This window comes from Macrosteles quadrilineatus, unplaced genomic scaffold, assembly GCF_028750875.1.
Source record: "Macrosteles quadrilineatus isolate MER2022 unplaced genomic scaffold, UCM_ALF_1.0 Scaffold_7__1_contigs__length_78375512, whole genome shotgun sequence".
In the NCBI taxonomy this organism is placed as follows: domain Eukaryota; kingdom Metazoa; phylum Arthropoda; class Insecta; order Hemiptera; family Cicadellidae; genus Macrosteles; species Macrosteles quadrilineatus.
The window spans coordinates 40,977,596-40,993,658 of record NW_026542600.1 but is presented as its reverse complement, the minus strand read 5'-3'; the positions used below and the strand labels follow the sequence as shown (position 1 = coordinate 40,993,658).

General features: G+C 35.0%; 2 protein-coding genes across 7 annotated transcripts in view; one reads left to right on the top strand and one right to left on the bottom strand.

Annotated features, from left to right (window-relative positions):
* LOC128997987 (myelin regulatory factor-like protein) overlaps positions 1-5,183 on the bottom strand; it is an 83,149-nt gene extending 77,966 nt beyond the window's left edge. For all 6 annotated transcript variants that reach the window (XM_054423876.1, XM_054423877.1, XM_054423881.1 and 3 more), the window contains exon 1: positions 5,019-5,183. In XM_054423876.1, coding sequence (XP_054279851.1) covers positions 5,019-5,058 — 40 coding nt within the window. In that variant the 5' untranslated portion in view covers positions 5,059-5,183. The remainder of the gene's footprint in view (positions 1-5,018) is intronic.
* A 4,427-nt stretch (positions 5,184-9,610) lies between these two features.
* LOC128998099 (aurora kinase C-like) lies at positions 9,611-14,246 on the top strand. The gene is made up of 2 exons (XM_054424094.1): positions 9,611-9,865; positions 13,153-14,246. The coding sequence occupies exon 2, from the start codon at positions 13,154-13,156 to the stop codon at positions 14,096-14,098; it is 945 nt and encodes a 314-aa protein (XP_054280069.1). The 5' UTR covers positions 9,611-9,865; position 13,153; the 3' UTR covers positions 14,099-14,246.
* Positions 14,247-16,063: the final 1,817 nt, after the last annotated feature.

Sequence of the window (16,063 nt, the reverse complement as noted above, 5' to 3'; positions counted from 1 at the left end):
AGCTTATTTCCTAGCCTATATGAGAAATTTGCTAAAAACTGCCTCACATGAAGACTTTTGGGTCAATCCATCTGAAGTGATCCAATGAAGGTTGCTTGACCATTTTGTATTTTCATAATTTTTTTATATGTTATTACCCTTATAATTATGACCTCAAAACCGTTTTAAAAATATTTTTATCTAGTTCCGTTTAGAAGTTGCGGCCATTTTTGTCAGGCCGCGCACGGCATTTTTGGGCTTTGCAGGCATCAGCGATAAATTAAATATCTTTTTACAGAATAGAGCTAGAACAATGAGACTTGTACCATTATTTTCAGTGAAGTCCCCTCTATATATAAGGTCCTTTAAACATTTTCTCTAAAACAATCACTAATGCCTTAAAATATTCATCTTATTTTGAAAATATTTTTCAACAAAGTGATCTTTATAAAGCCTAGTTTTACAAAGAAGGAATAAAGTACCATAGCTAATGATTTTTATCCTGTAAGATATGGTAAAATACTTGCATATGTCATAATATTAAGTCTGAATTCAGTCTCCATAACTTTTTATAAGCTACTAAAAATTTAAATTTTCCAATTTTTCAAAAGTTTGGAGTGCAATATTTCTGGTGGGGCAAACTATAAAAATCCAAATTTTACATATGTGATGTGCCTATATAGTAGGAACATACAGCAAAAATCTCAATGTTGGTATTTGATCCAAAGCCGAGTTATACAATTTTGAATTTAAAGGAAATTTCAACTTTTGCGCCAGCTTAATCACCAGATTAAGTGGTATAGAAAATCTATACACAATATAGTAACAATGCAATAGTAAACTTGTTACATAATTAAAAGCTAGAATATGTACAGGAAAAAAGATCAAGGACCAAAGTGGTTATAAATGGAAATAAAATATAAAAACAAAAGCGTTTTGTTCCATCTTAAGGATTTACAGTCAACGGTTCTATGTAACTTAAATGGACTGGATTTACTTAGCGTTCAAGAAGACTCGTCCATATGTCAGTGTCATAGCCTACATATGATACATTACAAAAACTTTGGCAGATCAAAATTTTGTGAGCTGCGGCCTAAGTGGTGAATTTTGGCTGGACCCTCAGGTACACATTCTGTGCATGTGCTTGTGTACCACCAATATGTAAATTTTATGATTGATGGTGCCACTACAAAGAGTAACTGGAGACTGGAGTTAATAGTATGTGACCACTAATTAGTATGACTGTATGGTTATGGGCTTTTTATTACTGTGATCATTTCTCCTCGGTCTGTTGTAACTCACTGCTTAAACTCGATACTATCTGGTCGATCCTTCTATGAATCCATCAACATTTCAAGTAGAGTTCCTGTTCCTGGACACTGTTTCCACCATACAGCCACACCTACCCATAAGTGTCAAATGCTATTAACTCCAGTTACTGTTTGTAGTTAACATTAAGTTTGGCACCATCATAATTTATTTTACATATTGGTGGTACACACATACACACGGAATGTGTACCTGAGGGTCCAGCCAAAATGCACCACTTAGGCAGCAGCTCACAACATTTTGATCTGCCAAAGTTTTAATAATGTAACATATGTATAACACTGACACTCTGGATGAGTCTTCTTAAACACAAAATACCGTCCATTTAAGTTACATAGAACCGTTGACTGTAAATCCTTAAGATATAACCGAACGCTTTTGTTTTTATATTTTATTTCCATTTATAACCACTTTGGTTCTTGATAATTTTTTTCTGGACATATTCTAGCTTTTAATTATGTAACAAGTTTACTATTACATTGTTACTATATTGTGTATAGATTTTCTATACCACTTAAATCTGGTGATTAAGCTGGTGCAAAAGTTGAAATTTCCTTTAAATTCAAAATTGTATAACTCGGCTTTGGATCAAATACCAACATTGAGATTTTTGCTGTATGTTCCTACTATATAAGCACATCACTTATGTAAAAAATTGGATTTTTATAGTTTGCCCTACCAGAAATATTGCACTTCAAACTTTTGAAAAATTGGAAAATTTAAATTTTTAGTAGCTTATAAAAAGTTAAGGAGCCTGAATTCAGACTTAATATTCTGACATATGCAAGTATTTTACCATATCTTACAGGATAAAAATCATTAGCTATGGTACTTTATACCTTCTTTGTAAAAATAGGCTTTAAAAAGAGCACTTTGTTGAAAAGTATTTTCAAAATAAGATGAATATTTTAAGGCATTAGTGATTGTTTTAGAGAAAATGTTTAAAGGACCTTATATATAGAGGGGACTTCACTGAAAATAATGGTACAAGTCTCATTGTTCTAGCTCTATTCTGTAAAAAGATATTTAATTTATCGCTGATGCCTGCAAAGCCCAAAAACACCGTGCGCGGCCTGAAAAAAATGGCCGCAACTTCTAAACGGAACTAGATAAAAATATTTTAAAAACTGTTTTGAGGTCATAATTATAAGAGTAATAACATATAAAAAAATTATGAAAATACAAAATGGTCGAGCAACCAAGTATTCTTATATTGGATCACTTCAGATGGATTGACCCTTTTTCATGTTTAATATGATCATTTTTATATTTGAATCTAAATTTCCAAGTATTGCTCGTTCAAATCAAAATACAATCATGTTAGATGATTCTGAAGCTCATGTATAGGCCTATTGTGATTAATCAAGTTTGATCCAGGCACACAGGATACTTGCAAATGGGACGACTATAAGTTCTGGTATGTTGTGTAGGAAATATATGTGTGATAAAGTATAATACAATATTCTTTATTGTGCATTCATCAAGAATTACAATAGCCCTAAACGCTGGGTTTGAAGAAGTAAGGAAGAGCCCGAGTGGCGAGCACTGTATAGAAATTCCTATCGCCAGGGCACAGGGTCTTCCTCCAAAGTGAGCGTTGTAAATAGTAGCATAGATTAAACATACTCCCTAAGGGAGTATGTTTAATTTATGATAGTAGCCTACATGAGGGTGAGGGGGTATTGTTGGACTTTGCTCTAGACACCAGGGACTATTACTAGACACCACTTAAGTGTGCCATTGAATGTTTCCTCTGTATCTAACTTCTCTGTGATCCAGGAAATATTTCATTGAAAACATAAGATAGCCTACACAGTGATAGCCACATTTAGCACTTAATGTAAAATGGTGTTAAAGCAGCCTTGGTGTATGAACCTGATGTTGAACCACAAAAAGTCTATGTTTCTCTAGATTTGTTAGATGAAACTGGTTAGTCTTACCTATTTAATTCAGTAGTCATAGGTAAAAATGTTTTATAACCTCAGTTAAGATGGTTAGAGTAGATGGTTTAAGTTTGCATTAAGACTCTCAAACCACTAATTTAAGAGCTAGCTATAACTTAATTACTATCCATATCCTTCCAGAAGATATTATTTCACTTATCAATAAACCTCTTCAATCCCTACCATCGGTAGACAGAGTTGTCAAATATTGGTTTTTTTTCTACTTTTCAGTGGGTCACTCCCAATTGAAAAATTAGTTAGGTCTAAGGGCCTACACTATTTTGGTTTTAGAGGCGACCAATTATGTTATAATTATCCAAATTCATCCAAAATACAAAGGGATCAGACCATAACTTAATGATCAGACAAATTATAAACTCAGAGGATACGCGTCCGGTAACCAGACGACATGTGTTTGTGGTGTAGTGTATAGAGCGCTGGGCTGATATGGATATGCAAGAGGTCCCTGGTTCGAAACCCATCGGTAACTCTAACTTTTTGTCAAAGATTTTGCTTTGAATGCTATTTCTTCTTAAATTTACATCTTTTATTCGAATTCTTACAATTAATAATTTTATTTTATGAACAGAAATTATCCTTCATTCCATTTTTTCATTATCAGCAAGTTTGGTTGGTTAGGTTAGGTTATGACAGTAACTGCCTGACGCCTAATCCCGGACGTGTATCCTCTGTGAATTATAAAAGCTGTGTCTATTAAGTTCAGTAGCCTACAATGGGCCGGGATAATAGGCCTAATCCAAATGGGTTTTAGTAGGCTAATGATGTAAGCATAGGCTATGTCAAGAGTGGCATGCTATATGATATTGTTAACTTAAAAACTTTAAAGTAAAAATAGCGTCAAAATTATAAAACAACTACCAAACAACCAGAATAAGGCCCAGCGCACACGGTGTGACTGTTTTACAACTCTCGTTGCAAACCAGTTGCGCTTGCAACTGTTTTGTGACCTCGGCAATGTATTGCAGTGGGGAGGCGCACACGACGCAACTGGTTGTATGCGATTTCTAAAAACGTTTGAAACCAGTCACATACAACCGTGGGCCCCACGTTGCAGACTTCAGTTGCACGAGACCACAGGGTGTTTTTGTGATGTTTGGTAGTATTTTGGTGGTATTTTAAAGGCCGTATAGTGTTTTTAGTGTCATAATTTCCTATCCGACTAGCTCTAGCTGCTACAAACAGCCTAGGACTAACATTCTTGCTCAAATAAGGGTAAACCCAATGCTCTTTCAGTACCCTTTGCTGTCTTCGGTATTGATAATAGCTAATAACGTCTTCTTCGTCTGAGTCTGACATAGTAAGCGCACTTAAGGCTTTAAAACAATTAACTGCACTAAAATGACACTCCACTGATTGCACAATAGACGCAACTGTATTTGTAAAACAGTCACACCGCGGACAGAAGTTTTGTTTCTGTTGCAAACTGGTTTCAGATGCAACTGGTTTCAGATGCAACTGGTTTGCAACAGTTGTTGTAAAACAGTCACACCGTGTGCACTGGGCCTAATTGTAAAATCAGACCTGTGTTGACATTCAATAAGTTATTTATGGTTGAGTACTATTTTAATTAATAATAGCCCAAAAATGATTGACAGTCGTTAGATTGTCATATTTTATCTCAATTCTAGTCAATCAGTGATCTGATTACATATTATAAGGCATAAATTGGTATATACCACGCCTACTATAATGTAGGATCCGTTATCTACAACCTAGCCTAGGATAATAGTTAATTTTTGGACTCACCCAAAACAGCTTGAAGATCTTGGATATCTAATCCATCCATATCAAGAAATGCTGTGAAAATCTACATTTTCACTTAAATTGTTTCCATCAAACAACAAAAACATAAAATAAAAACAATCTACAAACTATAAAACAAGTGGTAAACAATTAGAAATTAAGACAACACTTTACATGACGTCACGTTGTTTTCAACAACAAGGTTAGGTCAGCTGATTTATTAACAGCTGCAGCCGCAGTAAGGAAACGACAATGACTGTTTAAAGTAAGGTTAACGAATAAATAACTCATAGGCATTGATTATATTGAATGTTGAATTTATATACAGGGTTAGGCAAATGTCTGGAACCCCCCCCCAGTCAACTTTTTAACACGTTGCAGTAGGAAAACCAAACTTGGCACATATTTACAACATAAGAAATTGCACTTTTTAATCAAAGTTTCAAATTTGCCCCAGATTGTTCAAAGGAAACACCAATCATGTGACCCCTCATTTTAAACGGCTTATCAATAGAAAATGAATGGCGCAAACTAGAGGCCAATATCGCACCCCTAATCAAAATGGCAGCCATTTTAATTATTTAAAATGAGCAAGCAAGATAAAGTCTAGACACCCCCAGTTAACTTTAAACATTTCATATTTTAATACTGATTAAAAGGTGAATTATCTTTTTTTATAAAGGTATGCTGAGTTTAGTTTTCCTGCTGTAACCTGTTAAAAAGTTAATAGGGGATATTTAAAAATTACTGTCATTTTGATTAGGAGTGCGATATTGACCTCTAGTTTCGGCCATTTAATTTATCTTGAGAACCCCTTTAACATGAAAGGTCACATGATAGGTGATTTTGAAAATTTGGGGCTGCCCCCAAAATACCCCATTTTGGGGACCGGGTACAAGTTCTAAATTAAATGAAAAAGTGCATTTTTAAATGTTGTAAACATGTGCCGAGTTTGGATTTCCCACTGACACACGTTATAAAGTTAACTGGGGGTGTCCAGACTTTATCTTGCTTGCTCATCTTAAATTAAAATGGCTGCCATTTCAATTACGGGTGTGATATTGACCTCTGGTGTGCGCCATTCAATTTCTCTTGATTAACCCTTTCAAAGGGGTCACATGACAGGTGTTTACATTCGAAAATTTGGAGCAGCCCCCAAAATACCCCATTTTGGGGGCTGGGGAAAAGTTGAAACTATGATGAAAAAGTGTAATTTCTTATGTTGTAAATATGTGCCAAGTTTGGTTTTCCTACTGCAACGCGTTAAAAAGTTAACTAGGGGGTTCCAGACTTCTGCCTAACCCATTAAATTCAACATTCAATATAATCAATGCCAATGAGTTATTTATTCGTTAACCTTACTTTAAACAGTCACATTAATAATAACTCTATCAATTAATTATCATTACTCTACAAACAATCAAAAACAAGCCGTAAGCGATGTTTCATTTCAATCCATTTGTATACACGAATGACGGGGTAGCAGATTTTTATTCCCCTGGAATTTTACCCCCTGGCCAAACGTGACGTTACAAATCAGGTGGTAAAATTCCGGCCACGAACTTTTGAGTTCGATGGATTAGACGCGGAATTAAACGTATAATTTCACGGTTGTGAATTCAACCAGAACACATCAAATTATAAAAACCTAGAGTGTACGGGCCAGAATTTTATCCCCGGACTTTACCCCCTTCATGAGGTCTGCTCAAAATCTACAGCCCGGATTTTTACCCCCGGATTTTTACTCTCTGGATTTTTACCCCCGGAATTTTAGCCCCTGGCTAGATATAAAAATTAGTGAGAATGGTTAATTCTCTTCATTCAGTTTTAATTTAATAGTAAACATTTTATTGTTAAGTAGCATCAATCTTAATTTATTAATCTTAATTTATTTGTAATATCAACTAATCGAACAGGTTTTTAATTTTAATTTTGAGATTCGAGTATCAGGATTCGATCATCGAAGCCAACAGTTAGTTAATATGATTAAAATTAAACAGCGAATTCTGTTTACTTAGTTGAGATTACATAATAAATAAATAAAGATAGAGGCTACTTAATAATGAAATGTTTACATTTAAATAAAAATATAAATAAGAAAATCAATCATTCTAAATAATTTTATATCCGGCCAGGGGATAAAATTCCGGGGGGATAAAATCTGGGGGTAAAATTCCGGGGGGTAAATTCCGGGGGAATCCGGCCCGTACATCTTCAGTTGTCTAAACGCTAGTTATATGGACAGGAGGTAAAATCCCGGTTTTTATTGCTAATCTAATTAATAATCCTCTGTCTATTTTCATCAGACTTCCAAATCGGCGGGGGTAAAATTCCACCCGCGAACAAACTTTTGAGCACTAAGGCTAGTACGTCATAGTGACGTCATCAGCTTTGCCCAGGGGGTTAAATTCCAGGGGTATAAAATTCCGGCGACCCCGAACGACAAGTAAGTGAAGTGTTTATACAAATAGTCAACATTAACATTACGACTTAAGCTATTGAATAATCAATTATTTAAATCAATAGACATGGTTTAGCCCCTGAGCTGAATTGATGACTATAATATAATTGTACAATTACCTCGTCACAGCTCCGTAGTTTCCGTATATATTACGGCCGTTTCGGCATCAAAATGCCATCCTCAGATACATACATCCACCGGATTTGGCGTCGTCAAACTTGAAACACACACGCAACACGATAACAAACATTTAAAACATAAAAAAAACATATCACCGTTATGTTGATGATACCATCCTTATTTTCAAGGGTAACACAAGACAGCTCGACCTTTTGCACAAATTCCTCAACAATATAGCGCCTAATTTGAAGTTTACTATGGAAACTGAACAATCAAGTAAAATAAATTTCCTGGACATCACAATAGAAAAGATTGATAACAGATTAGATTTTAGCATATATAGAAAGCCTACCACGTCAAACCAAACCATCCACAGCACTTCTTACCACCCCGTATCACATAAACAAGCCGCCTACAATAGCATGGTATATCGCCTATTAAATGTCCCAATGACAGAACAGAACTACAATAGAGAACTCAAAATCATCAAGCAAATCGCTCTATCTAATGGGTATGGCATTAAAATGGTCGATAGCTTAGTAAAGAAGTACAAAAATAAACAAACTCCAAATCAGAATCTAACCCAGCAAAACAAGAAATTCGTCTGCGTAAATTATTCTCATCCCCTGCAACACTGCCTAAAGAATTAGTTGAAAAAACATGGAATCAAACTAGCTTTCAGAACCAGCAATAAAGTTATAAATAAGTTAAAACCTAAGATTAATAAAAATAAAGCTGACCAATCAGGTGTATATAAAATAAAATGCGCTAGTTGTCCGAGTACGTACATTGGAAAAACAGGACGTTCCTTTAGCATTAGGTACAAAGAACATCGCCCTAACGGAAAAGCAGACAAACAAAAATCCACTTTCGCACAACACCTGGTTGACAATAATCACGACTTACTTGATTTGGACAACGGATTAGAAATTCTGCACGCCTGTATTAATGGTAATAGACTAGACACCCTCGAGGAATATGAGATTTATAAAGCCCATAAAATAAAAAACAACAATGAATCCATACTAAATGACCAACTACAATTTAAATCTCACACAATTTTCAATAACATCATCAAACGAAGCAAGCCAAGGGATCAAAGTCCTAGAGATAATACCGCAACGGCTGGAACGAACTAGCAGTTGTCCAGTCAGCTTCCGTACACGTACTCATCATGTGCGCGACAGGCCTGTCTTTCGTTTTTTATGTTTTAAATGTTTGTTATCGTGTTGCGTGTGTGTTTCAAGTTTGACGACGCCAAATCCGGTGGATGTATGTATCTGAGGATGGCATTTTGATGCCGAAACGGCCGTAATATATACGGAAACTACGGAGCTGTGACGAGGTAATTGTACAATTATATTATAGTAATTATTTAAAAACCATACTGTAATAAACATATTTTATTAATGGGGATTTAATGAGGGATTTTATTAAACAAGGGAGTATGTTTATCTATGTTAATACTTTGAAGTGGATTAAAAGCCTGGGAAAGCATAGAAAAGCATCAATGCATAGTTCAGGAGCATAGAATAAAAAGTCATAGATTAATTTAACCAATAGTTAATCTCTTAAGACATATATCAGTGTAATAATTAAAATATATAACTTTACAAGTTTACTTGAGCGAACATGATATATTTTTTTGGAAAACTTCTAAGAGCCAGCCATATATTATGTTAGTTTACAATTATAATTCATTTCCATTCTAACTCCTCAGTCCTGAGCTGTTATATTCAATGTGATAAGACATGTGTCAAAACGTAGATGCTTACCATGTTCAAAAGACTAAAACTATTATAAAACCTATCTCAACCATGATTCATTGCAAACCTAACTAATTAAAAAGAGAAATCAGTCAGATAACTATCTATGTACTTGGACCTAAACAAATAAATAGTTTATAGTATGTGCTCGATGGCACATCTTACTTAAGTAACTTTAAGTTAATCACACCGACTATTTATTTTCGTTAGTAAGAGTGGCAGCCTGTAATAAAAGCGCGATCGCGAGACTCGAACCCAAACAAAGTCTGCTGCTGCTGCTCATTATTCTTTAAATTAGTTGTCAAAAACTGTTAGTCAATTTATTTTTGCTTTGTTGTTTATTCCAACGGTCGACATTTTCCAATAACTGAACAACTTACAACTCTTTATTATACTCCGGTACTAATGAATTACTTCCACAACTAGTGGATTTATGTATTAATAGTTTCTGTTTTACAGATTTAATCTGAGGGACCTGTTCAATCACAAGCCAGCTAAGACAAGTAAGTTAACTTATGCCGGGTTTACACTATGTAGCAAAACCTGCTATAGGCTACAGCAGATTTGTGTAACATCTAGCAATGTTATATAACATTTTCTAGAAGTAGAAAAAGTTACTTTTTAAAAGTGCTATATAACACTGCCATAAGTAGCAGATCCTGCTATATATATAGCAAAAATTTTGCTATCCATCGGGAGTCGGTAAAGATCAAAAGAAATACGTGCTACATCTAACATTGCTATATGTAGCAATGTTATACAAATATTTTTTGTCTAGCACCTGCTATATGTAGCATTTAGTGTCATCAGTTCACAGTTGTAGTATCCTGGGTGCGGACGTTTTTGATCAGCGATCTTTGTTTACAATTGAAGGACTGGGAAGTGTCAGTGCGTGGGATCGGGATGCTATTATAAACTTTGAACTGTTCCGTGGACAACCGGCGTTAGGTCATACCTAAAACGTTTTTGAAGCTACCATCACCTTATTTCGTGTTTTAATTATGGATCGTCAGCAAGATCGTCATCATTAAGATCCCGTAATAAATCTGCTACACTGTACTTATTTCTCGAAGCAAGAGGAGGTTGAACCTAAAACCTTCGCTTTCGCCTCTGACTTCCTAAAAATCCTAAGATCACCGTGATAGCTACCGTGCGCAGTAGGTCTCTTCGGCGCAACATTTCGATACGTAATACGAATTAAGTTGTGCTACATATACAGAGTGTCCACATTCTGGAAAGTCAGGGATAGTCATGGAAAAAACGGGTACACTTCCATATCTGTTGGCACAAACAACCGAATGAAAATATCGATCGATATATCGTTTGGTTAGTTAGGTAAGGTTAACTTAACCTAACTAACCAAACGATATATCGAATCAAACTATCGAATAATCAATATTACTCATTCGGTTGTTTGTGCCAACAGATATGGAAGTGTACCCTTTTGGTCATTGAAAGTCAGGGAAATAGGCAAGAAGTCATGGAGAGTCATAGAAATTTCCAATTATGGATGGATTTTTGGGGACCATTCAATGCTCTAGTCAGCTGTAACCCGGACTGTTGGAGCATTTTTCAGGATTTTTCACAAATGTTCGACAATTCAATTTATTACAGTTGTATTATTTTATGCGTTTTCGGTTTGTTTTAGTTCATTGTTGTAGGCTACCTATTGTACTCCATTGTTATCTGTTATTACATATTTCAGTATTTTCTGAAAAATAACATGTCCAGGCAGTTATATTTGTGTGTGTATGTTATATTATAATTTGCGTGTAAAGTTCGTGAGTCATGGAAATCAATGGTAAATGGTCATGGATAGTCATGGAAAGTCATGGAAATTAATGACAATTTTTTTGTGGACACCCTGCATATAGCATATAGCACGAGCACCAGAATCACTAAAATTGTCTGTAACTTTTTTGTATAGCAATAGCAATGTTATATAGCAAAAGTTATATAACCATGTTATAAAGCAAAAGTTATATAGCAGGTTTTGCTACATAGTGTAAACCCGGCTTTAGACATTAGTTTGTCCAACGATGTTCAAATATCCTCCCTTTGTATAGTTTTATTAATTATATATTTACCCTTAGGGTATTTTTTGTAAAGGTTTAGAAAATATTAAAGATTGAAGTAAGAAGTAAGTCAATTTACAAAAATGGCGGGTACAGATTCTTAACTGGGCTATGCTAATTAATACTGATTGAAACTATCGATTCGATTAGTAAACCTTCATGCGATTTTTTCACCATCAGCAAGTTTGGTTGGTTAGGTTATGATAGTTTAATTTTATAATAGAAATATTTAAAAATATCAGTTATTAATCAATATTTTCAATTCGATAGTTTCAATCGATATTAGCATAGCCCAGTTAAGAAACTGTACCCGTTTGCCTTTTACTTTACTTCCTATGGGTCTATCAGAAGGGAAAGCTGTAGGCAATCCATTAGTTAAGTTATTTCAATATGCATAATATAAAATATAACTAAGTTACATGCCTGGGCAAGTCGAGTGGGTTGTGTGAAAGCATGCCAGGGTAACAGCGACTTGGCCACTTAACTCACCTAGCTTACTCAGCTTATGCCATTTTGTTAAGATTCTTTGTGTATTAGGGGAATCCTAATTCACCCCTAGACATTTTGGAATGTATGTAGGCTAATATTATAGCAACTCTGAAACTAAGTCTAAGTTATGTGATTGTGATTTGAATATGAAAGCGTGTGAAGTTTGAATATGTAGTCGACTCAGTGGTATAGGAACTATTCCTTTTACATGACACGGGTATGATTTTAATCTGTGTAAATATTGATATTTTGTTAATTCTATGGGTCTATAGAAGACGAGGGCCACTTACCAGTCTTTTACTGTATGCTGTGGCGTATCGGTTGGGATAGTTTCTTATCTAATCTTCATCCTGCAATTATAGGCCTAAATGAAATCTTACATCTGTTATATAAGTGTTAATATGCCTCTCTTTGCTAAAATATGGTCTTTTTGTTTTTGTTCATTTGTCTAAAAAGTACTGTAATGTTACCCTCTGGCCTCTGAATACGTTTTGCTGAAGTCTGGGCTACCAGTGCCGGATTTAAGGGTACTCACTGCCATAGGCTTAGTCTAAATTACCAAAGCAAAACCTATAAGTCTAAATTACCAAAGCAAAACCTATTTAAGTCTAAATTACCAAAGCAAAACCTAGAAGGTGGAACTTTTTAGTACAATCGTGAACACCTCCTGCGATCCCGCCATAAGTTGGGACTGTTGGGAGATCACTTAGTGTATGCGATCACAGGGGCATCGTCACCCACAATCTTTAAAATTTATTAAGCTTAGAAAGTGAAAAATACATTTTTATCAAAAAATGTTTCTCTACAAAGCGCTGCATTCCCCTTTTGTTTGTGGCCGGCCTAAATTACACGGATTAAATTGACACTGCTTTTGATACTAACCAACTGAAAAGCAAAAAGCAAGAACAATTTAAGGCTGATTGATGAACTTCAAGAAGCATATATTTTCAAGTAGCCTAGATTAAGTTTCAGGTTTGCAGATGAGGAGGGTATAACCTATTGTTAAGCTTTTAACATCTTACAAAATGGAATAGAAACACATACAAAAAGGTAAGCCTACCTAAGAAGACATTATCAAAAAGATGAAATTGAAAATGTATTAGACCTTACAGGATCCTAACTGTAAACCATATTTCCGCTCAGTTGGTCTGTAATGTTTATAAAATAAGAACTAAGTTTATTTTTTTACTTGAAATATTATTGTAATATAACTGTTTTCTTTCTAGAATGGAACCTCACAATGACGGAGGAAAACATCCTTCATTAGTGCAGTTAGCCGATAATGTCCCTGATGACTTGAAGGAAGATGTACAGAAAATGGTGACTAAAATGGAAACTCATATTCTTAAGAGAAACAATAAACCGTATAACTGGACCATCAATGACTTTGAAATTGGAGCACCTATGGGAAGAGGAAAATTTGGCAGAGTGTACCTTGCAAGAGAGAAAACCACACATGCTGTCGTTGCTCTTAAAATGTTATTTAAGTCTGAACTCATCAAAGGCCAAATGCAGCACCAAGTTATTCGTGAAATAGAAATTCAAAGCCATTTGAAGCATCCGAATGTTTTACAGTTACTTACGTACTTTACAAATGATAAACATATTTTCCTTGTATTAGAGTTTGCTGCTGGAGGTGAACTTTATCGCTACCTTCAAAAACAGCCAAACCAAAAGTTCAGTGAAGCAAAAGCTGCCAAGTTTACTTATCAGGTCGCAGATGCATTGCATTATTGTCACCTAAACAAAGTCATCCACCGAGACATCAAACCTGAGAATCTCCTTATGACTTTGGATGGTGATATAAAACTAGCTGACTTCGGGTGGTCAGTTCATGCACCCTCCTCTCGCCGCAAAACAATGTGCGGAACGTTGGACTATCTTCCCCCAGAAATGGTGAAAAATAAAGAGTACGATGAAAAAGTGGACAACTGGTGCTTGGGTGTTCTATGCTATGAGTTTTTGGTCGGGAGCCCCCCCTTTGAAAGTAGTGATAGTAAAGAAACGTTCAAGAAGATTGTCGCTGTTGCTGTGAAGTATCCGCTCACATTTCCTTCAGGGGCTAAAGACTTGGTATCAAGATTGTTGAAGTATAAGCCTGATCTAAGATTGCCTCTCACAGATGTAATGAAACACTTTTGGATCACAAAATACTATAAACCGAGTGATTAATAATCCTTGTCAGCTGTAAAACTGTTTTCATTGGTTAACTCAATCCTTGTATTACAACACAACTGTTGTTCTTTTTGTAGATTTTGTACTAGGTTTTATTCTAAAGAATTTCTGTAGTCTCCATTTTGTAAGGGATATAAAAGAGAATTTTAAAATATTAAATAGTTTTATTTAATTTTACCACTTTTATAATATCTAAACTTGCTATCAACATTCTCTCTGAAAAAATATATTCATACCAAGTGTTTCAATAACAGTTTTAATATTAAATTTACTCAAATATTGTTTTGAGTGAATAATACGGTCTTGAAAACCTATTCATGTAGGTTTAATAATGTCAAAATTATAAAATTATAATAATAGGCTAGTGTGAAAAATCAAACACACCAAATACTCATAAGAAACGACCTATGCCAATCAATCCTGGATTTTTTACACTTTCTTTGTACTTAGAAGTTTGCGTGGGACCATTTTTGGGAGTGACTGATCCACGTGTCTGTAAACTGATGATTCTAATATCCCTCTTACAGGAAATGCTTTGTCTAAAATCTTCAACAAATCTCCTTATGGTCATGATTTTGTAAAAGGAAACAAATCTGTTATGGATTCGGTTAAGTGACTTAATATATTTTGAAACTAGCCAAGCAGAAAAGGAAATTTAAGGATTTTTTTTACTTTAATATAAAATTACAAACATACTTACTACTCCAACTTGTGAAGTTGATTTTTTTAAGCTGCAACACAAATTATCATTATTCCCAAATTTAAATTCGAGTAACGAGTGATAAACTTGTGTGTGCAAATGCTTATCTTAATGCAACAGCTTGCTTTTTGCTTTTTGTGATAAAAAAAACTAACAATATTAAGCCTATCAGGGACTTGGTTTATCAGTTGCAGCTAAGAAGATGGTGTGAATGAAGAGCTGCAACTAAGTTCTAAAGAAAGCTATGGGAAAAAGCTATTGTGCCTTTTGTCCATGTTAGCTTGGAGCCTTATTATGGTGGCCTGGCGATGTCGCCAGCAACAATTACTGGCGACGCACTGGCTACCAAACCTAGTAGCCAGTTCAGTGGCCAGAATATTTCCGGGTTTATAGTCAGTAGCAACAGGGCTCAGTAGTCAGTCGGTTGCCAAAGTATGGCTACGTCGCTGGCTACCCTCATGTAATAACATCCATAAGAATCAATGTCCCATGACAGGCTGAGCAGCCAATTTCATAGCTGGCTATGTGGCAAGGCTACCTCCTGTAATAAGGGCCTTATTACTTAATTACCTTTTCATTCAATTATAACAGTGTCAGTGTATGCAAGTACAGATCCAAAAAACGTGTTTTCTGTTACATTTGGTTTTCTAAATTACTTTTTAACTATTAAATAATGGATGAGCTGATTTTTACCTAATATAACTACAGTTATAGAGAGACTATCTAACATCTTTTTGTACCAACTAATACAACTAAATCTTTTCCCACCCTTAAATTTTAGGCCAATTTCCTAATGCTCTCATTTAAGATTCCCTTGACTCCTTGTGGAATATCCCCAGCGTAATGAAAAACAAATTGTATTTGCTTAGAAAAGTAGATTTTTAGATGTTAAATCTAAATCTTTGTTACATTGTCTCCAGTGGTTCAATAGTTATTTGTGTAACTAGTGGGTGAAGTGGCACTTTGCTGCACACGAGAGAAATGTTTACGCACGAGCCGTAGGCAAGTGTGGAAAGTTTCTCGAGTGCAGCAAAGGCAGTTTGCACTCGTGTTACACATTATATTTTTCCTACATATACTATAAATCATATTACTAATTAGTCTTTCAAACAATGTACAACACGTTTTTAGGTTAGGTTAAATAAAATCCAAACATTGAATGAAATTGGAAACGCTGCACCAGCTGATTGTAGTCGTAATAACTTTGGGTGTTGCCAACTTATTTTCAAGCGTACACGGATTACATACATAATTAAAGCACT